We start from the raw sequence: 23,006 nt of genomic DNA, 5'->3' as shown, positions 1-23,006 counted from the left end.
TCCCGTGCATGACAGCTATTTTGTATTTGAGTTTTAACGTGGTCATGACTTATCTACTAGACTAAGTTCCTGGAGGGTCAGAACTGTCTTAAAAAAACCATCACATGGTGCCTCGCACAGCGCTCTGCAGTTTAGACTCAATAAATACATGCAGTGATGTTTTAAAATCCTTTCAACTGTTTCTTTTGGAAATAGACGCAGGGGAAAAAAAATCCATGCAACTGAAATAAAGGAAATTAAATCTGCTTTCACGGGAACATGGTAACTTGTGTGTGTGGGGTTCACCACTAGACTGGCAGGAGGACAGGTGTGAGGGGTCCCTGGGGTGGGTGGGCTGGGTGGGGTGAGGGGCACAGTGAGTGACCCTGGCAACTGTCCATCCTCCTTTAGGGACCAGGCGGGGTTGCTGATATGGGACTAGGGCCTTGAAGAAACTTCATGCGTGAAAACTGGACAGACTGACTGGGTAACTTAAGGGATAATTATCAAAGGATCAGAATTATAACCATTTTATTGGCATATTAACCATTTCAATAGGGTCTGTCAAGAGCAAATCAATTAGCTGTCTTCTCCCCTTGCCAACCAACCATATATTTTCTCTCTGTTCTATCACCAGAAGTGTAAGCATTTGGAGGCCAAAACATGCTTCAGCTGTGCTTTAAAGAAAGAAAATGGACTTTTTGGAACCCTGGATCTGATTTCATCCAAAGTAACTCCTGAATACCGACCTACACAGAGACACCGTCAACTTCCACGGACCTACAGAGAAAACATGGATTTAATTCACGTTTTGCTGAGCTATTTAACTTTGCAAAACTGATTTAGAAAATGTGGTCTGAGAATTTTAAGAAATTTCTCATGTCTGTGTCACAAGCCTGGACGGGTTGAGGGTGTGTGTGGGGAAACTGCACCCTGGCTGCATTCAGCTGGACCCGGAAAGTCTCATGGGAGATCTGCGCTGTGCCGGGCAGTGTCCAGGCTCTGAGAAATAAACAACAGAGGACTGATGTGGCCCTGTAGGAACGCACACTCTTGTTCGGGGGCAGGGAGCATGATACACTAGACTGTGATTAAAAAGAACAATTCAGTGTGCTTCCTGCACAACAGAAGTGTCTACAAAGTGATGGAATGTCGCCGTCACCTCAAAGCCAGTAAGAGGGGCAGCAGGGTGGCCTGGCGTAGAGTCCGTGCTCAGAACTGGACCCCCTGGATTTCAGACCTAGCCCTGCCCCCTACCGGCTGTGTGATGACAGGCAAGTCACTTAGTATCTTTGTGTTTTAGTTTCTTTTCTGTAGAATGGGGTTCATAAAGCCTAGTGCATAGAGACTTTATGAGGATTCATGTATTAACATCCAGAAAATGCTTAAACAGTGCCTGGCACAGAGCAATCACTACATCAGTCGAAGCACTGATAAGCTTTAAATCACACTCCACTTTGATCAACACATTTTTCTTCCTGTTTCTAGATTCCTAGAAATTTCTAAACGTGGCCAGTACCATCTCAATACAGAGTTAGGTAAGGTAAATATTGAAAACATACAACAGAAAAGGGAAAGATTTCTTAAATCTGTGAACAAATACTTGCAAATTGGGTCAGAGCTGAGACGTTCCCCAGCAGGAAAGGCAGCCTGGAAGGAAACATTGTTATGAAAATCAGCGAGGATGTCAGAGGAGCATAAACCCCACAACACTGGGCTCACCCGGCCCCCAGCCTTCCCGCCCCCTTTCCTGTGGGACAGCGGCCTCCCCTCCCCCGGGGAGCCAGAGGGTGCCGGGCCCTCCCATCCTGCAGGCCCAGGACGGCCTGCCAGCTTCTCGGGGGGCCTCTGGTTGGGACCTGAAAAATACATTCTGGGCTCCAGAACATGAAAGAAAAACCCCTGCAAGACTGAAATTTCGTAAGTTTATTAACAGTAACAGGTGAGCTTCAATAAGGCTGATTTGAACTCTGGCCTCTTAACGACTGCCAGGAAAGAATAATCACTCATTGGTCAAATATTTTAAAACAATTTAAAAGCTTAGTGCAGTGGGTTTTCAGAGGACGGAGAGAGGAAAGGGGGCCCCTAGACAAAATTAGGATGATTGCCGATTTCACTCTGTAGGTGCTTCCCAGCCGGACATTTTAAAAAGGTTCAGGTGTGGCCCCCAGGCTCTGAGGCTCCGTAATGGATTTCTCGTGCTCCAATGTAATCAGGTGTTTTCACTGTTCACCACTTCTCGGGGAAGAGGTCCATCTCCTTTTGTAAAAGAGCATTTTCTCTGAGCAAAGCTACCTGTTTCAGGTTTCACAGCAAGTTTCCACTGCTGTAGAATCTGCAGTGTCAGAACCGGGAGGACAAGAGGGTCCCAGAAGGGGACCTGGGTGCTGAAAGAGGCTCCGTTACCTGCACCGTCACACAGCTAGATGGTGGCAATCCTCGGACTTGAACTCGGTGTTCTTCGAGGTTGAATCTGTGCTTCTCCTGCATCCCCTCGGTAAGCAAAGCTGTGTTGCCTTGGCTCTGCCATTTCTGATTGGTTTCCTTTGAGTGCGTTGGTCGTCCGTCTCTCCAGGTTGGAACTGTGATCTTTTTGGTACATTGGGAGGACTGCGGTGTGGTGTCAGAGGCACGGGATTCAGAGTCATATAGATGCTGGCTCAACTGTGGCCAATGCCTTAACTACTCTGAGCCTTGCACATACCAGGGGAGCAGAGAGAGCTCCTTCCGAGGGCTGCCTGTCAAGAGTTTCGGCTCAATAAATCTCCTGGCAGGTCCCCCCATTTGTTGGTGTAAAATTAGTCATTTATTCGCGCCATCTGTTTGTTTTTTGGGGGGCCGAGGCCGGCCTTGGGAATGCTCTCTCCCCCAGGCCGTGCAGAATCAAAGGCCCCTTTCACTGACTTTCTAGTCCCTGAATCTACTGGTGGGGGGTCTTCTGGGCTGAGCTCAGCAAAGCTCCCTGAGCAGTAAATGGTACAGAGGGAAAGATGAACACACGAGGCTTTCCAAAAGCAGTCATCTGTGTGGTGATCAGAAAGTTTTCATTCAATATCCCAGTGGAAGGAAGCAGAGATGCAAATTAACCCCCAATTTATATTTGCCTTGGGGGTGAATTAATATGACACTGGTGGTTGGGTAGATTTTCCTTCTGGATTATTTTCTGCTCCGGCGATTATAAAGATTTATAGCGAGTCCCTGAGGCACTTCAGCTCACAGGTTGGGAAGCCAGCCTAGAGGCCAGAGGATTTCCTGGTTGGAGGCTATGGTGCGCTCATACAGAAACTGGAAAGGCAACTTGGTTTTCCTTGGAATGTGTGAGAAGGCTTTGCTAGCTTTCTCCAAAGCCCAGAGTTTATAACACCCTCTCCTCACTGTGGGATCTATCAACAGCCACACAGCAACTCCCACGGGGGCAACCCGCAGGGGCCCCCCCCTGCGGATTATTTTTGAGCAGATCATGACGGCCAGTCCTTCACAGCCTGGGTTGAAATTTCAGACAGTTGTTTATCAGATTCGTGGTAAAACTCCACTGGTGATTTGCCAATAGTCAGATCCCACGTCCCTGGTGCACTGGCGAAGTCCTCCAGGGGGCACGCTTAGCCCAGTCCTGGGTTCTGGAAAGCTGAGGGGCAGGGGGCAGGTCTTCAGGCCGGCCTCCCGCCAGCCCAGGCTCCCTGACAAGGTGGGCAGCCGGGGGTAGGGGGGAGGGCATCCACGGCTTTATCCGTAAGCTGGAGGCAATGGTGGCCCCGCTCTGCTGGATTCTGGTGGTGACTGAATGAGGATGTACAGGGGGTGCTGGTGTGTACCAGGCTCCAGGGACTGGTAGCTCTGATGATCTTTCTTCTTCTGAGGAACGTTCTCAGTAACAAGCTCCTCCTTTCCAAGAAAACATTCTTTTTTACGTTTATTTACTTTTGGCTGCGTTGGGTCTTCGTTGCTGCACGCGGGCTTTCTCTAGTTGCGGCGAGTGGGGGCTACTCTTCGTTGTGGTGTGCAGGCTTCTCATTGCAGTGGCTTCTCGTTTCAGGGCACGGGCTCTAGGCACGCGGGCTTCAGTAGTTGTGGCACTGAAGTTGTGGCTCAGTAGTTGTGGCTAGCGGGCTCAGTAGTTGTGCCTCGCGGGCTCTAGAGCGCAGGCTCAGTAGTTGTGGCGCACGGGCTTAGTTGCTCCGTGGCATGTGGGATCTTCCCCGACCAGAGCTCGAACCCGTGTCCCCTGCACTGGCAGGTGGATTCTTAACCACTGCGCCACCAGGGAAGCCCTCCAAGAAAACACTCTTTTTCACCTTTCTAAACTCTGGCAAAGAAAAAAAAAAGGCCAATCTCAGTAGAAACCCACTAGGGGACCTCCCTTCCAGGGGCTGCTTGCCCCCGTGATTAGAATGAGAACCACTGGGTAGAGCCTCACGGGTGTCTGTCTTTGGTACTAATTACATTTACGGCCACTCTACTCACAGGTAAAAAAAAATTGGCCTTAAAAAAAATGATCAGCCCCAGATGTGAGCTGGCGGATGAGAGGTCTAGGACATTTCTGGGGCCTAACTGGACCAGAAACCAGAAAGTAAGATGTTTAGGTCCTAAACCACCTTTGGGGAACTCAAATGCTTGATGCTAGTCTGGATTCTTTACCAGAAGCTGAGCAGAGTTTGGAAATGTTTCCAGAGGATTCTTCGTGGGGGGAGAATGTGTGTTCTGCGTCCCTCCTTTCTCTCCCTGATGCTTTTATCCTCAGGTTTAGCCCAGGGTCCGGGTTCCCAGTATCCTGGTGGCAGGGACCTTCATTACAGAAGCACCAGGCACCTACTAGACGTCCATCAGCACAAACATCAAAGAGTTCATTGATTTTCTTCTCTCAACCAGCTTACAGTCTGGTTGGGAAGTTAAAATTACCAGTCTCTCTAAATAGGTAATCTTTAAAAGATCCCATAAGATTATCCCAAAGCCAGAGGCATGATTATTTCTCAATAGAATCAAGAAGATTTTCAGAGTGGAGAGTATCTCGTGGAGATCTGAAATGTTTCCCGTCGTGGGCAACCGGCACCACCTCCACCTTGGGGGCCCTTTCCGGTCACAGAGTCGGGCTGAAATCCTTCCTTCTCGCCTCAGTTTTATCTTCACCTTCTCCCCTGGTGGGGGCATCCCCTCCCCTAAGGTTCTGGGAAGGAGCATCACACACGGGCTTTCTTGTGTGCTCACAGCCCTTCCGCTCACGTTAGCACCCGACCCTCCAGGTCACCCCTTCCCCAGGGAGCGCTGGCTCGTAACCCAGACCCCGTGCACTGAGACGTGACTGATGCCGGAAAAGCAGGCTGGCTCTGCTACAGTCACGAGGCAGCGGTGGTGTCTGGGGGTCAGAAGGTCACGGGTGGGGCCGGTGGTGGGGAGCCCTGAGCACTGCCCACTGGGCTCGCAGCCCCCGGTTCCTCTGATGAGGCCGCTCAGTGTGACCAGACGGGCTTCCTCTTCTGGAGGAAGGCCTTGACCCCTTCCTGGCCATCCGGCAGGCCCAGGTTGTCCACCATGGTCTGGGAGGTGAGGTGGTAGGCGGTCCTGAGGTCCTGAGCCAGCTGCCTGTAGAAGGCGGCTTTGCCCAGCGACAGCACGGGCCGGCTCAGCGAGGCCACCTTCCTCGCGATCCTCAGGGTCTCCTCCTCCAGCCGCTCCTCCGGAACCACCCTGCTCAGCAGCCCGTGGAGCAGGGCCTCCCGCGCAGAGATGGGCTCCCCGGTGAAGAGCATCTCCAAGGCCACCTGTGGGAGGGGACAGGGGCCGTTATTTAGGCACCGGCCGTCCTGCGACCCAGCGCCACCCAGGCCCCACCCGCCCCGGTTCACTCTGCAGAGACGTTTGTACCCTGACGCTCGGCCCAGTTACCTGCTCCTCAAACACCATGTGCCCCATCACCCCTGAGGTCTTCCATCCCCAGACTCCTGCCAGGGACGGGATCCATGAGCACCCAGGAGAGGGGGGGGCCCTCCTCATCTCCTTCAGGTCACGTGTCACCACTCTATTGAAATCATAGCTCATACCCCAGCACCATCCCCCTTCTGGCTGCATTTTCTTCCTTTGCACCTTCACCATTTACTATATATTTTACACATTCATTTTGTTTATTGTATTATCTCCTTTGTTGGCACAAAAACTTCACTAGGTCAGAGACTTTTTTTTTTACTGTTCTGTTTATTTCTGTATCGCCAGCACCAGAAGAGTACCTTGCACGTAGTAGGCAGCTGCCAGGATATTTACTGGTGAGTGATTTAAGGAGTGGATGGATGGAGGCAAACACAGTACAGGAGAGGTGATGCCACAGTCCTGCAGAGGCCAGGTCAGAAGGTGACACGGCTTCCACTGGTTCTTTCTCTCCGGCTGTTCAGCCTTGGAGCCCAGCTGCCACGCCGTGAGGAAGCCCAAGCCACACTGAGGCGGTGCTGTGTGTGCCCCTGACCAGCCCAGCCGAGGTCCCAGCTGAGAGGCAGCCTCAACAGCCAGATGTGGGAGCGGGCGGGCCCTCAGACCACTGCCCCCAGCTGTCATGCTCCCCTTTCAAATCTTCCCGGCTGAGGCCACGGACCTTGTGGTGCAGAGATAAGCCTTCCTCTCTGAGCCCTGTCCAAGTTGCAGATTCACGAGCTAAACAAATTACTATTGTTTGGAGCCACTGAGTTGAGGGTGGTTTGTTACAGATCATTGGACTAGCTTGTGGTATCACCAGCACTTAAGTCATGGTTTTTCAACCTCAGGGCTATTGTATGTTTTGGACCAGATAATTTTTTTGTTGTGTGGGGCTGTCCTGGGCATTGTAGGATGTTTGTGGCATCCCTGGCCTCTATCTACTGGGCAGTAGTACCCCTGTCCCAACTTGTGACAATCAAGGCACTGCCAAACGGCCCCTGGCGCCAATATTGCTCCCAGTTTAGAACCACCGATTAAGGTGGTTTTTTCAATCATGAGACTAGATCGTATCACGGAGCGATTGGGCTTTGGTGGAGGAGGAGAGGCCAGAAGGCGGGTACAGATGGAGCACACAGTGGACTGGACTGGCCACCAGGGACAAGGCGATGTTGGCCCCATTTTCTCCTCTGCAGTTAGGGGAGAGGACTAAATCCCAATGTTGTCCAGTTTTGGAAATTTCACGATGACATGTTGGAGCTACAAGGCCATTTCATAGTTGAACAGGAACAGCACTGTCACTGCAAAGCATGTCTGAAGTGCCTGTTTGAATGTGGAGCTAAAAACCGGTGCGGCTGATCCAGGGCTGCTAAGTAAGACGCCTCTGAAGACTCCCAGCGAGTCCCAGTGAAGGGCAGAGGCCAGGGCGTCCGATCTGGGGAAGGAGCAAGAGAACACGAGAGTCACCCCCTGTCCCGGGCACTCATGTTCCTGGCCCGCCTTCAACTTCCTACCTGGTCCTACCTAGTTCATGGCCCTCTCTGGCATCAGTGTCCTTACCTGCCTGGTGGGGTAATGCTATTTAGCACCACATTGATTTATAGGGGTTGTACCCACACGGATTAGATAATAGAGTGGCATTCCCTGAGAAAAAGAAAGCCTATTTTATGGCGAATCAGCACAATCTTTACTTACTGTTTCCCCTGAAACTTCAGATGAGAGAAGAAAATACCTCCTCTCATCCTTTTCTGTAATCAACCCTTGTTAGGGTCCCCCTAACAAGGTGGTGATTTTATACTTCCTCTTCCCAGAGTATCTGTATTAAAAGCAACAAAAAGCGCTTGAAGCCAAGGCTGATCTTCAAGGCTGACCCCTGGTGTCTGATGTTCCCAAGTTCCAATCCCACTTACCAACTACACGAACTTAAGGGGGCAGTTTAACCCTCTGAGTCTGTTTCCTCATCTGAAAAAATGGGAGTAAAGATTCCCATTCTCCTGCAGAATTGTGAAGATTGGAGAAAGCTGTGTAAAACTTATACTACAGTGCGGGGCACCCAGGAGGCCCCTAGAAAATGCAGTGCCTGTTATTAACAGGCTTCTTCCTCCTGTAAATTTGTATGAATCTCCAATGTTGGCTTTAGGTATCAAGGCCCCTGATTATTTAAAGCAGAGGGGTCTCTGGGGTTCCTCAAGTCACGAGTAGGAGAAGAACTAGCTGGTGGTGCGTCAGCATTAGGGCTGCGATCCGGCAGGACCGGAGGGGAAGGATCTGACAGGGGATCATGGGTTAACTTCATCAGCCGGGAGACCTCCGGTGAGTCATTGAGACCCCAGCCCTTCCGTGAGGTGGGCTGTTGAACATACGCCTGTGGTGGCCACAGCGTCACTGTTAACATGCAGATTCTGACGCGGTGGGTCTGGGGCGGCGGGGGGGCCCGAGACCCCCGGTTCCCAGGCTCTCTGGTGATCTGCACGCGGGCTGGGTAGCAAGGCTTTCACTTAACATCCTCTCCATCTTGCAAGTTCTACTCTGATCTAATCAGACAATTAGGAATTCAGATTCCGCAGATGCACAGAGTTACTGTGGGTAAACTGGGGGAAGCAAGTGTTCGTGCGGAGACCTGACTCGTTTGGGAAGCCGGGGCTCAGGTCTTTCTCATGCTCCCCCTGACCGTGGTACCCACTGCTTGAGGGGCTGGGCGAGACCAGCTCTGACTGGGGGAGGGAGCAGCTGCACCAGGCAGGTCGTCTATATGTGCAACGAAGATGCATATTTAACTCAAGCCGCGGGAGGGGGACACTTTGCACACGTGGTAAATGATTCACGCCCAGGCTCAGTCTGGCTGGAACCCGAGGGCTCTTCGCCAAGGTTTCTGCAGGACAAAAGGCAGCGTCCTCCGCAAGCTGGGCAGTTCCCGAGGGTGACCAGCAGAGGGCACTGGCGACCCACACCTGCCGCCTCACCCGTGTGAAAGGGGCGGAGCTTCCCAACCGGGACACTTTGCAAAGGCATCTGCTAGTTTTGCTTCCCGGCGGATGTGCACGGGGACGCTGGCCTGTCACCCACGCAGTTGGCGGCCCGTGTATGGATGCGTCACTGTGGGTGTAGCCAAGCACTGACGACAGGCGGGTGTGTTTTGGTCGGTTTTAGATTTTTGTGAATCCCTAGTTTTCCTCCTGGGGGGGCCACGCAGGTGAGATTTATGCAACATGGTTCTGAGAACTGGGCTTCCTGAGAATTTAAGCCCTGTTTTTGTCAAAAAAATTTTTCCTTCTTTCTTCTCAAAAACGAATTTAAAATTTGACACATATGATCAATTTGTAAGTTTCTGGGACTCAAGTATAAGCCTTGATTTTTAAAGTTTGTTTTTAAGATTTTTTTAAATGAGAATTTATTTTTAATTTTTGGCTGTGTTGGGTCTTCGTTGCTGTGCGTGGGCTTTCTCTAGCTGTGGCGAGCGGGGACTACTCTTCGTTGTGGTGCTTGGGCTTCTCTATACGGTGGCTTCTCTTGTTGCAGAGCACGGGCTCTAGAGCGCAGGCTCAGTAGTTGTGGCGCACGGGCTTAGTTGCTCCACGGCATGTGGGATCTTCCCCGACCAGGGCTTGAACGCATTCCCCTGCATTGGCAGGCAGATTCTTAACCACTGTGCCACCAGGGAAGTCCTAAAGTTTGTTCTGAGAAAGAATATATTCTTATCCGGAAAGTAGGGCTGATTTAAAGGTTTCAAATGCTTTAACATGTAACCTTCCAGAATGTTAGGTGTCAAAGCTGAACAGTGGCAGGTTGGCCAAGCAACCACCTTTAATGTGCAAAAGGCCTGGAGATTTGATTTGCACAATTATAAGATACTTCGTTCATAAGCTCTGACGATAACTTTGTGATGCATTTTAATTTAATGTGCTGGCACCAAGCAGGGACTTAAGAAGTATTTATTGAATGAATATATAACATTTAAGGTAAATGTGTATCCTGGTGGGATCCAGACACCCCCCTGAGTCTGAGGACACTGGAGCAAGCTGTTGTGTTCTGAGGGTCACCTTTTCCAATGTGGAGCCCACATCCAGCTGGTTTTCCTAAGTGTGTGTGTTTGTAGGTATCTGTCACCAGAATTTTCTCACAAACACACATTTTTGTAAAAGCTAATGAGGAGGTGCATGAAAGGCAGGTGTGCTCCCCTGAACCTCTTGGTCCTGTGGCTTGATTTCCCTTGGCGCTCATTTCTTTTGTGCCTCCGGCATGTGAGCAACTGCTAATTTTCCTAGTTGATGCTAAAATGGTTAATATATTCTAGAAAGCAATTTAGATTCCCTACTTGCTATGACTCTGGCACCCCCTTTAAAAACAGATTTCCAGTTGAGAATAAGGATGTATTTTTCTAGAACAAGGAAACCACCGGTTTCCACTTAAGAGCTGTTCAGTAAACATTCTTTATGACGTTATAGGAAGGAGGAAAGCTTTGTGAAGAAAGTGGACTTGACTCGGGTTAGCAATGACAGAACAACTCTGGCAATGCAGCTCCTTCTGGGGCAGATTTGACACACCATGTACAGGACATTCCTGCAACCACTGCAAACCTGACACACTCGGTGTATCAGCTACTTTTAGTCCGTTCTGGAATGAGACAGATTGCTGGCAAACAGGAAGCCAGCGACAAAGTGTCCTAGCCTCTTATACTGGCATATGTCACCATGCTATTATAGCTCATGGGCAACCTTTCCGTGAAACAAAACTGTGTCTGAATTGCATTTCAAATAAGAGTGCAGAAAATGTTCACCTTTATGAAAACAAAGCATATCTAAAAACCTAACCAGCTGTATTGAGGGGTAGGCAAGAATGAAAAGCAGTGATTTACAAACTGACAGCCACTGGGATAACCTCCCAACATGAGACATTAGTACATTCAGCCAGCTCTGCTTTGGGCAGAATGTCCTGAATCAAATGGTACTTTCAACAAGAAAGTTCTGGAACTCACCCTCACAGGCACTGGAGGATCACAGCTAGCAAGGGGGTGCAGGGAGTTCAGTTACCTTTCTCGGCAGCGCTCTCCCCAGGGCCACCCCGGGGGTGGAGCAGAAGAGCCCGATGTTCACGCCCGGCGCGGCAAAGGAGGACTTGTCACTCGCCACGGCAATGTCACAGCTGGCAACCAGCTGACACCCGGCGGCAGAGGCCAGGCCGTTCACCATGGCAATGACGGGGACCGGGTGGTTCTGGATCAGCATCATGACCTGAGGAGCAAACACACCTGCTTCACTTCCATCCAAGAGTGAGGTGCGACGTGAACACTTAGGATTTTATGTGACTTCACTGTTTTCAGAGCCCTTTTCCTATGCTATCAGTGTATCAGATTCTATGACAAAAAGGTAGGGGACGTCACAAAGAGAATAACTTTCATTAAATATCGATGGTGAGCCAGACTGTATGATTTGGTCTTCCTGAGATCCAGGAGGAAGGAACCAGGACACCAAGGGTCACAGGGGAAGTAACCCCCTAAGGCCACCAGATCCGCAAGGGGGACTATGAGGTCTGAGCCACCTCTGTCTGACTCCAGGCCCCTGGTCTGTCCCCCAGCATGACTTCTGTGAGGATGCTGTCCCCTCAACCGCTCCCCTAGCAACCCTGCTGCAGAAGAGGGCTGACTTTGACCTCTGGGGAACAAGCAGTTCTGTCCCAAAGGTGCCTGCGTGGAGCTCTTGTGTTAAAAGTCTGAAACAGGTGGGAAAGGGCCTGGGAGGTAATTTCCTTAGTAATTACTTCTCCAGTTACCACCATGATACTCTCTCAATTCTATTAAGATGGTGGGGAACACCCCGCTATCATCAAAATAAACAAAATTCCAAAATGCATTGGCACAGAGAGGGGAGCTGGAAACTGGCTCAGGTGAGACCCCTCCCCCACAAAATCTCCAGAACTTTAACTTAGTTTTGCAGCTTATGAAATAACTTGGCTAATTTCTCCATTTTTTTCCATGACACTCTAAACAGATTGTGTTACTATGGTGACTTCAGTGTATAAATGTTTGCCCTTCGACCCCAGCAGGAGGGAGGGGAGGTGGGGACCTGGGCTTGCTTCCCACGCAGCTGCTCCAAGGAAAACGACCTTCACGGATTCCAAGCTTTTGCCTAAGGAACTTACTTTTTGTGTTCATGAACATTTGGTACTTGTCAGCTTTATTATAAAACGACCAATTATATATTTAGGGATATGATATCATATTCCTGACTTTGGGGGGGTCGCCTTTTGAGAATCTGGTAAATGCTAATGACCCTCCTCCAGAGGAATGCACATATATGTACCAGCACCCCAAACTGCTGGTGGGTACAGGCGGTTCGTGCACATACGTGAGGATGGGGAAGGTGAGGGGCAGCGCTGCTTCTCAGTGGATACAGTAGCAAGCAGGCTGCACAAGAGCGTCTAAGGTCTGACTGCAGAGACAGAAAAGACTGTTTCAGCTCTAAGTGTCATCCGTCACCTGATCAACTGAAGGTATGAAGAGTCAGTTGGCTGTGACTTGGGTGGCACAGTCTGTCTCCTGCCTGTCGTCTAGGAAGGGCTGAGATTCCACACAAGCTGGTGGGAAATACTTCAGCAATCCAGTAGATCACCAACATTAAAAAATATCCTACCCTCGATCTAGGAATTCTAAGAAATAATCTGAAATAGGGCAAAAAGCTGTCTGGACAAAGATGGTCACCAAATCATTATTTTATAATAGTAAAAACTATAAATAATATAAATATACAAAAATAAGTAAATGGCTATATAAACTAAAATATATTCCAATGCAATGGAATGCTACATTCTCATTACAATGAAATTTTCTGAGAGAAATATCAGCATGGTGGTCTGGAGTGAGGCTGCTGGGGGCTGACACCCCATCTATCACTTACTTTCTGCCTATCCCTCAGTCTTCACATCTGTAAAATGGGTATAATTATAGTAACAACCTTACAGAACAGGAGGATTATGTAAATTAACATGTCTAAAGTTCTCAAAATATCACCTGGCACATAATAAGCATTCAATGCTATGATGATATTATAGAATTATACTGTATAATCACACCCATGTATGATCATTCAAACAAATGGGTACACATGGGAAAGGATGAAAAAGAAATACAGCAAAATATTATTTACAGTGCTCTCTGGGTGGTATGATCATGGGTGTAGTATCAGTAATTTATTTTTCTTCCTTTTGATTCGTCTAGATTTTCCAAATTTTCTATGAGAAGTATCTATTACTTTTATAATTAAAAAAATATTTTAAATAAAGTTAGAGGGCAATTCAGGAAAGACAGAGGGAACCTAGCTAATACACCAGCTGGGTAACCAATCCCTTGATTGTCAAGAATGATTAGTCCTCCTGTTGTGCCTCCTGAATTCAGTACTTGTTTTGGTCCTGCCTACTCCAAAATGGGACATAAATTTAACTCTGCCCCAGTCTCACTGAACAGCATCATGGAGGGTTCTACGCTCGTTCCCAAAGCAAGTGGCCCTGTCCCTTTGTCACGTCAGTGGTGGGTGTGAGGAGGAGGGAAGACTCTTCCTGGACCAGGGTTTCCACCTTCAAACTTGAACGGGACAAAAGAAGAGACCAGGATGGGCCTCCAGCGAAAGCCCCGCACATCTGCCCGAGGAAGGTGACGTTTGTTCTCCCCTGACCAGGTGTTTCTCCTCATTCTCAATTTGCCCCATTTCTGATTTGTAAATAACTAACCATCATGCGGCACTTGTGGTCTGTGACAAATCTGCTACAGAATTTAGATGCGGAGACAATCCAGATATTTCTTCCTTTCTACCATCACTTGTTCTCATGCATAAACTGAACGAGGAAATACCTAGCTCATTCTGTTGCAATCTGCCTGCTGATTACACTTGCAAACTGAAATCTCGCACAAGTTCATGGTGTTCAGATTTATCCAAGGCAATTTGATTTTCTTCGAAAAAGTATTAAAGAAGTCAGTGTACTTTCACTCCTATTTTACTACATCGGGGCGAGGTCCTGTTTGCGTCTTTTTTCAGTGAGTTGGAGGCATCCGTGGGGTGGAAGCTTCCAGAAAATCTGGCCTTTGTCCGGGGAAGAAGCTCAGCTCCCCTGTGGCCCTTTGCTGTTTAGATCTCAGTTCATGAAGATACCACAGAAAAGTGACCAAAACAGGCCCTTTAGGGAGGATGGAAGGGCTCCACTAGTTCTCTACGATGATTTTCTATTTCGACCAAACATACAAGGTATTAGTAGAAAAATAACTTTTAAAGCACCAAGTCCTGGCAAACACAACAGCGGAATGTCCCATAAACATCATTAATGTGAAACAAAAGACTGAAGTCTTGGCTCTGACTTGCTTCCATCTCCATGAAGTCAAGTTGGTCACTTTTCCGGTTTGTCCCTCCACGAAATGAGAAACTATAATCTGATCTCCTAAGGGGTTTCTGGAAGGGCAAGGAAAACGAGAATGTATCCCAATCACCTTCCCCTTCCCCTCTCTGATGCTCACTTCTGTCTGGTCTACATTGAAGGTATTGCTAAATATTTGTTGAATCATTAATAACATTAATAACCAAAGAGATGAATGACTAAGTCAATGTATGAAGGAGAAATTAGGTGAAGTAATCTTAGGGTTAGGTTATGAAACTGCTTTATACGTCTTCCTTCTCAACTAGAGTTCCAGTTTCAGGTCGGCTGGAAACTCTTTTTTCCTTCTGTTTCCCTCAGTATCTTGCAAGTATGCATATAGCGGGTGCTCAATAGATGCTCATTAAATGAACAATGTGTTACTTAAAGTTGGATTCTATATTTTTGATTATCTGGGTTGATTTGATGCATTTATAAGTCATCCCCAACTTTTGTTCTTCCTCCCCTATATCTGTTGTCAATTTCCCTCCTTAATGTGGTTAAAGAGACAGAAGATGGAGTAGAGGTAAAAATGAAGAAGTTAATTTTCCTACTTGGAGGCAGTGATTATAAAGGTTAGTTGAAAGAAGGGTTTGAAAATAATTTTAAAAGTCATTATTGTTATGAATGCTCTCTTTGCCATTAACAGAGGTGTTTTAGTTTAAAATTTTAAAACTTTTAATAATCTTAGGTTCTTCCTCTCTAAAGATGTACCTTTCTGCCCTTTACCTCTTACTTAAGACATGGATACCAAGACATACCCCCTTAAGGTAGAGGTGGCAACTCTGAGTAGCAGCATATGTTTTCCTTTCTTTGGCCTATGGCAAGATCCAAAGCCAACCACGGTCACTTCTGAAAAGTCTACACCAAATAGTTGCTTGGATGAAGCGTTCACCGATGACCATAGAGGTTTCAGTAGTTCTGCAGTGGTGACGTCTCATAGCTTAAGATCTAATCTGTAAACTAGAAGCCTAATTCAATATTTAATACAGTTATCACTCTCAGGCTTGCAATGTCAACTGTCACCCTGGCTTACCTCGGAACAGGTTCGGAACACTTCAGCGTGATAATCTGGGCCGTGCTCATCCGTCAGTTCCTTTAAATCATGCCCAGAAGAAAATACAGGGCCCTCAGCTGCAATGTTTCCAGTTGAGCAAAGAAAAGACAAAGATGTAAATAGCCAGAGCTGGGGCGATGAACGACTTCAGGGAGCGATCGTATGGACGCTGTGGACACTTAGAGAAAGTTAATGGCCCGATTTTGATAAGAATAATTCCAGTTCGCCTGAAAAGCTACAGCCAGTATTTTATGATGACAGTGCAGGGTGAGGCGTCTGTTTTCTAAAAGGTCCCTGGTGGAAACCAGTGAAAACAACAATTGCAAAAAGGAGACGGCTCAGTGACCAAGGCGACGGTACTCTTTTCAGAGTCGTCCCTTTGGTGCCACACTTTTTGTTTTGGGACTTGGTCTGGCCTGAGTACACAGACTCACCCAGGGCCACATAAATCCACCCGGCCTTCAGCAGCACCCCTGTCATTTAGCCTGTAGACAACGGCCACCCCTGGGGCTGGAGTCAGGAAGGTCAAAGTGTGAAGAGAATCCCTTTATTTTATAAACAAGGGACCTGAGGACGTGGTTCTATTGTCATTGTTGTCATTAACCACAACAACAAAATGTAATTCCACTGAGAAGCCGGTAACACCTTTTCATATTTCCTCTTGTCCTGGCGGTTCTGACAGGCAGCAAGGGAGGAAATGGTGCCGTCTGGAAGTGAGCTGCCTTTGCTGCATCCGGGTTACGCCCCCCTGACTGCTGACCTCAAACAGCTCTATTTCTTTTCTCTTCACCACATAAAACAGTTGAAAATGTATATTCAACCACTGATAAGAAGGTCACATTCTCCGGAAACACTGATCCTTAATTTTTTAAAAAAAAGCATCACAGACCATCATCCATATTACTTGTCTGTGGATGCTTTAAAATACTGACATTGCTATTATTTATACCACTGCCATCATCACCAGATAATTTGGTAAAAATTATTACTGGAAAAAGAGCAAGGAAAGAATTGGGCAAAATATGGCACCCTTTCTGGCACCGTTGAAGAAGACTGCGCATCTCAGTTGAGAGCCTGGTAAGAACTGAAAGACAAACCGATCGAGTGTCCTAGCAGCCTGGTCCTAGCCGACTAGGCAGTCTACCAAAAGGATTGGCGATTAAACCCATCATATAAGGTCCATGAGGAAATCAATGCTCTGCTTTTGATGGGAAGACCAGCATAGCCACGAGTGGCAATGTTTAGTATCCAACAGAAAGGAAAAGACATATTTTCACTGCACAGTAATCTTTGCCGTAATTTCCACAGTTAGTAGTGTCAGGACCAAGGTTCCCACCATGCACAAGTTTAGGAGCTTCAAAACAATTCTCCCATTAAATGAGGGAATGCCCTAGTTAACCAAAGAATTTTGAGACACCTCTTCTGGGCTCTGCAGAACACTGAGGATGGACATCTGATCAATACCTGAAATAATAATGACCTTCAGATCTTGGCTTTCGGCTTCATGAAGAATGTCGTTTTGGAGAGATCTCAGCGTCGCCAGTGACAGCGCGTTTCTTCTCTTTGGATCGCTCAAGACAATGCTCCTGCGAAGAACAATTTATAATTACTGGGTCATGTGCCAGTCAAAACAAGTAAGGACCCCTTGCAATTCCTTTCTAATTTGGGAGCTATTTTTAAAACCCCAGAAAAGAGAGCTGTGGGCGCTCAGAGGCCATTGAGAGGGTTTGTTAACTCTCGGGAGTGACAGCTAAGTCAAGACAAGGAGACTACCTGAAATGCAGGTGGGGTTCTCTCTCTCTTCCCTTGAGTTGTTTCCCTTTTTCTCCAAGTTTGCTGTCAGAACCATTACTGCCACCTCCACAAAAAGGGCAAGACGCAGCCGTTCCAAAATCATCACCGCCCAGACTGAGTGGCTGCGAGGTTTGTAAGACAGCGGTGGGGGCCGGAGGGGTCTGACACCCAGTGCTACTTTCAACTGGCTTCTTTCCATTGTTCTCCAGAAAGAATAGGTTAGAGAAGGAGCCAAGAGAGAAAATACGGCCCCAAATCTCCTCCCAGCCACCCCACGGGAGAGGCAGCTGAGGTGCAGATGCCAGTATGCGTATCTGACAACACTGTCTCACCTTCTCTATAGTGACATCCTGTAATTCAGCAAAATCATTCCTGTTTGAGAATGGGGTGATCCGTGAAGAACTGCGCAGCAAGAGGGCCTCCTGGACGTCATCCCCCAAAAGCTAGTGTTCAGAGGCCTGCTTGCTGTTTTAAAGTACCCCACGTGCTGGTGATAATTACCTGGATTGTCATCTTACTGCCCAAACACAGAAACGTCTTCTTTTTGCTCTTATACGGAATGGGCAACGAGCCAGACACCAGATGATTGTTATATATTTTCTATCTGTTTCCCGTCCATCTCCGCCCACGTTTTCTGCCTTCCTCATTCTTTTTTTTTTTTTAATAAGTGGCTTTTGTTTAATATAAATTTATTTATTTATTTATTTATTTTTGGCTGCATAGGATCTTCGTTACTGCGCGCGGGCTTTCTCTAGTTGTGGTGAGCGGGGGCTACTCTTCGCTGCAGTGCGCGGGCTTCTCACTGCGGTGGCTTCTCTTGTTGCGGAGCACGGGCTCTAGGCGCACGGGCTTGCAGTAGTTGTGGCACGTGGGCTCAGTAGTTGTGGCTCGTGGGCTCTAGGGCGCAGGCTCAGTAGTTGTGGCACATGCACTTAGTTGCTCTGCAGCATGTGGGATCTTCCCCAACCAGGGCTCGAACCCATGTCCCCTGCATTGGCAGGCGGATTCTTAACCACTGTGCCACCGGGGAAGTCCCTCATTCTTTTTTGAATCTGATATTTCCACTGCTGTGTGTCAACTTGGATCCTCAATAAACAGCCTCTGTGCCACTGTTTTCTGGGAAACCACTTCGATGACTGAATTTATTTCAGTGCGTTATTAAGAATAACCATTTTCTTTGGAATGCCACTTCAGTTTTGCTGCCATCTTCAGGTGGCTGTGATAGCCGTTGTTTGGTTTCTCATAAACATGTTCTCTCCCAAGGACAAAAGTGACTGGTAGCTGATATGCTTATAGCCCCAGAAACCATATTTTGGGGGTGGTGGAGAGAGACTGCTGATAAGCCTTCCAATAAAATAATGAGTGTGCTCGCTATAACAGACCTAAAAAGCTGCCATCCCATCGGTGACATATGCTTAAGTTAAATTCTAAGGCCTCAGGCAAAATTGTGTAAAAAGATGCCAGCCCTCAAATGCCCTTGATGTGTCGTGTGTCCCGTTAATCCTTTGGCCCAAGTGCTCTGTCGGAGTGCTCTGAACTGCGAGTTCACCCAGGGCCACCAGGCTTCTGTGGCTGCCACTCCACCAGAGCTGGTGCTGCCGAGACTCTCCCAACTGCCAGAAGCAAACCCAGTGGCGCTGTGACCCTGCTCGCCTTCTGGAAACGTGTTCCTCCTCCCGTTCTTCTGGTGCTTCTCTGCTGCTCCTTCTCTCCTCCTCTGATGGGCTCCCAGCCCTCTTCTCACCCCCGGATGCCACGGTCCTCAGCGCCCCCTCTTTGGCCCTCCTCTTGCTCCACACACTCCTTCCAGGCGACTTCACCGGGGCCCTGGCATCAGCTACCACCTCTGTGCTGACCACGCCCAGTCCTGGCCCCACCTCAAACCTCTCTCTGAGCTCCAGACCCGCAGGTTCACCGGCCTGCTTCCTGGACTCCTCCACCGAGCCGCCCCTTGGGCGTCTTCCCCCAGTGACCCAACCGGCCCCCTCCCCCTTTGCTTATCTCAGAAAGCCATCCTGGATTGCGGTTCAACTGGTTATTGAGACCCAATGGCTCCGTTCCTCATTCCACAGGATATCAAACCCGGTGGATAATACCTCCTCAGAATCTCACCCGTCTGAATTCCCCCAGTGGCTACCTTGGTTCAGAACATGGGATGTCTTGCACCTGGAGCTTTAACACCACCCCTCTTGAGAGAGGATCTGTTTAAGAGTGAGGTCACCACCAGGGCAGGTGATAAAAGTGTAAACTTTCCGGGGCTTCCCTGGTGGCGCAGTGGTTAAGAGTCCGCCTGCCAATGCAGGGGACACGGGTTCGAGCCCTGGTCCGGGAAGATCCCACATGCCGCGGAGCAACTAAGCCCGTGCGCCACAACTACTAAGCCTGCGCTCTAGAGCCCGCAAGCCACAACTACTGAGCCACAACTTCAGTGCCACAGCTACTGAAGCCCGCACACCTAGAGCCCATGCTCCGCAACAAGAGAGGCCACGGCAATGAGAAGCCCGTGCACCACAACGAAGAGTAGCCCCCGCTCACCGCAACTAGAGAAAGCCCGCGCACAGCAACGAAGACCCAACGCAGCCAATAAATAAATAAATTTATTAAAAAAAAAAGTGTAAACTTTCCATTCACGGGGCAAGAGATGGTCCCTGTAGATGCCGCAGTGAGCTGTCGGAAGGCCATCCTATCGGCGTAAACCACCAGAAGGTCCATGAGGCAAGACACTGCCGGATTCCCACACAGGGGAGACACTCAACACGTATCTGTTGACTGAATTCATGACCAAAAAGAGCATTTCTGTTTTTCACGGCCAGTTCCACCAACTGCTGTGGATTTTAACCTCGTCTAGTTTTTTGGCATCTCTTTTAATCCTAAGTGGCGAGTACCCTGAGATGGCACGGCAAGAGTGAGGACAAGTTTGGAGGCGGATGGGCCTTTCTCTGACTCCTGGCAACCCTACCTCCTGGCCATATGACCTCTCTGTTTCCTCACTGTCAAGTGGGGATAATGTCATCTACCTAGTGGGCTGTAGTAAGGGTTGGGATAAGGAGTGTGGAGCGCCGAGCACAGTACCCAACTCTGAGCTGGCCCTCACTACACGGCAGTACTGTCACCGAGAGAAGCAGCTTTGAAAAGGGACACTTGAGTGAGTTGCTCCAGCTCACCCACTTAGTGCCTGACATAGTTCTGCTTTAGTGCTGGCCTTCCTTCCTACTAAACCATTCCCAGCATGTATGATAGATTGTTCCCACCATCCCCCCCTTCTGATTCATGTTTAACTCTGGAGAATCAACGAGGTCTTCTGTTGCCTGGCTGCCATGCCAAATGGGCCAGATTTGCAAAAACAAGTGCCCTTGAAAATGGGCAAGAAGGGCCCCTGCCCGGGCCCCTCTTCTAGCAGTGCCCCTCCAGGTGAGCAAGGAGTCCACTGGGAAGTTGGGATGTGCCCACCTGGAAATCACCACCCTCTTCCACAGCCCGCCCCAGTCACCTGAAACCCTGGAATTCCCTGGCTCTGCAGTGGGCACCATTAGGCCCAGAGGGTGGCTGTGAGCAGCTGTCTGTGGGGGGTGAAGGATTAGACAGATTGTGGGCATGCTGCATGGGGTGTCTGCAGACCTGTGTGCCAAGCCCCTGGCAGAGCAGCAGGAGGGAGGGGTGGAGAGGTGGGGCAGGCAGGCAGCACAGGGTGGGAAGAAAAGAACAAAGCTGCAGGCTCTCCCCTGCTTTGGGGGAGTTCCTAGGAGCCTGGGGATTGTAAATTCAAACACAGCCTTTCAGGTCTTACGACGGCCTACTTGTGAGGGGAGGAGAAGAAAACATATTTCACAGCTTGATTTGTAAGGTCTAAATACTCAGACATGCTACCTAGGCCTCCCTCTGCACTCTTGCCCTGGCCAGGCAAACGTCAGAGTGAGGCCTGGATGGGGCTGGGGCCTTCTACCTTCATCACACCACCGTCCACTTTCAAGTTTGTGCCCTGGTATGTTTTTGTAAAAGGGTTTTAGGCTTGTTGAGCCAAAGGGCAGAGCTCAGTACCCTGTGTCCTTCAGCCTATTTATTTACCTGCCCTCACGTGGGCACTTCTGGATGAGGGCCAAGGAGCGGCTCGGCTATGCCTGACCTCGCCTCGGAGCCAGGTCAAGTTTGTGAGGCACAGAACCCTCTACTGAAGGGCTTTCTCAAAGGTACAGCAGCGGTGGAGCCTCCCACAAGGCTGCCCACGCTGAGCCCAACTGCACTGTCGACTTGGCCTGGGTTTAGGGGCAGTGCTGGAGCCCTCCCAGGTAGCCCCACTTAAATCCTCCGTGTGCGTCCTGCAGGGTCGCGAAGGCCACTGGGCCCAGGCAAGGGACGTCTGTAAACGCAGCATCCGCGGATTCCCTCCACGTCGGACTTCTCCGCCGGACCGATCCGCTGTGATGGATAAACTGGGCTCCGTGGCTGGCGGAGCTGACCACTGACCGAGCCTCGCTGTACTCCGCGTGGGGTGGCGCGGCCGGCGGCCCGACCTCCTCCGCCCCTCTCTCTTCCCGGGTCCCGCCGGCCACCCTCCCTGGGAACAGCCCCGCACACCCGCGGGCTGCTGACCTGATGCCGTCCCGCTGCCGCGTGCTGGTGGGGCGCGACCCCGGCTCCGGCCGCCCGATCCCGGCCGGTCCCCCGCTGCAGAAGCCGGCGGTGAGCAGAGGCCACGGGCCGCGCCGGAGCCAGCCCGACCCCTTCGCCTCCAAGGCCCGCAGGCCCGCGGCGGCGGCCATGGCGGCCAGAGACGCGCCGGGGTCGGACGCCGCTGAGCTCAACGCCAAGGACCGCGGGCTCTGGGCACTCCGAGGGGCGCGGGGGCGAGTCGGGCCGCTGCGCTTCGACCGCTCCGGGCAGCGGGCAAAACCGAGTCGGGGATCGCAGGCCCAGGTTTCGACCGGACTCTTCACCCAGACCGGACCCAGCCCCGCCGCCCCGCCGCCCCGCCGCCCCGCCGCCCCGCCGCCCCGCCGCCCCGCCGCCCCGCCGCCCCGCCGCCCCGCCCCCGTCACCTCGACCCCGGGTGTCTGCCGCCCCGCCCCACCGCCCGGGCCCCCTAGTCTTCCGGCCCCGCCCCGACTCTCCGCCCCCCGTAACCCCTCCCCTGGCGCCCCGGCCGCCCTTGCTCCACCCCCGAGCCCCGCCCCCGATATCCCTACACCGCCTCTGATCCCTCACCCCGAGCCGCCCCGCCCCCTGGTCCCTGGCGCCCTTCCCGGGAGGAGTTGAGGGCTTGGTTCTGGGGTGAACGACTCTAAACCTGCAGGGGCGCTCTGAGGGTTTTTCTCTTGCAAGGCCAGATGAAAGGGTTTAAAGGAGGCGAGGAGTGATGTAGCTTGCTCCTTTCTGTTAACAACACCAAGAAAGTAGTGGTTTGCCTAGATTAGGAAAAAATGAAGTGTCGGCAGGTAGCGAATGATGTGAGCTAGGGACGCCACCTTTTTACAAATTGCTTTATCCTACCCATCCTATCCCAGGCCTCGCATGTGATCCCTTCAACTGTAGCCCACTCAGGTATTGGCTTTTGAATGCTTTGTGTCTTCTCTTATCGAGAACCCGTGGGATCTACATTTATATCTTGCGTTTTCCCAATGCACCAAGGAGGGAAAGGGAGGCGCTTTTTAGGAGATAAGTGGCTGGCACGAGACAGGGTACATCCTGCGGCTGAGAGCTGAAGTGTGATGAGAATATCCTCATTGTCATTTGCTAGTTAACTGCTTCCTGTATTCGTTAACTTCCTAAAGTCTGGAGATTTGCAGGATACTTGGAAGGAAGGGTCTGGGCCCTCAAGGATCTTCCAGTCTGTAGGGTTGACACCATGCCCAGGACCCTCCTCGGGCTTTGACACTGAGAAATTTTG

The 23,006-nt window shown here is 50.1% G+C and overlaps 1 protein-coding gene across 1 annotated transcript; it reads right to left on the bottom strand.

The window, feature by feature from the left end:
* Positions 1-1,901: 1,901 nt before the first annotated feature.
* Positions 1,902-22,071, bottom strand: ECHDC3 (enoyl-CoA hydratase domain containing 3). The gene is made up of 5 exons (XM_068560149.1): positions 21,713-22,071; positions 16,793-16,914; positions 15,308-15,405; positions 10,905-11,105; positions 1,902-5,735 (listed from the first exon to the last, which is right to left on the bottom strand). Exons 1-5 carry the CDS (start codon positions 21,880-21,882, stop codon positions 5,424-5,426), a joined length of 903 nt encoding a protein of 300 aa, XP_068416250.1. The 5' UTR covers positions 21,883-22,071; the 3' UTR covers positions 1,902-5,423.
* Between the last annotated feature and the right edge of the window lie 935 nt (positions 22,072-23,006).

This window comes from Eschrichtius robustus, chromosome 1, assembly GCF_028021215.1.
Source record: "Eschrichtius robustus isolate mEscRob2 chromosome 1, mEscRob2.pri, whole genome shotgun sequence".
Lineage (NCBI taxonomy): Eukaryota > Metazoa > Chordata > Mammalia > Artiodactyla > Eschrichtiidae > Eschrichtius > Eschrichtius robustus.
The sequence above is the reverse complement of the archived record's forward strand: the minus strand, read 5'-3'. Positions and strand labels throughout refer to the sequence as shown.

Bases quoted from the DNA above. Each gene is read 5' to 3' on its own strand.
- ECHDC3 (XM_068560149.1), bottom strand. From the start codon at position 21,882: ATGGCCGCCGCCGCGGGCCTGCGGGCCTTGGAGGCGAAGGGGTCGGGC. The intron at 15,406-16,792 runs GTATTGATCAGA...GAAACATTGCAG, and splicing joins GAAGGTCATTATTATTTCAG to CTGAGGGCCCTGTATTTTCT. The intron at 11,106-15,307 runs GTAAGCCAGGGT...TTTGCTCCTCAG, and splicing joins TGTTCCGAACCTGTTCCGAG to GTCATGATGCTGATCCAGAA.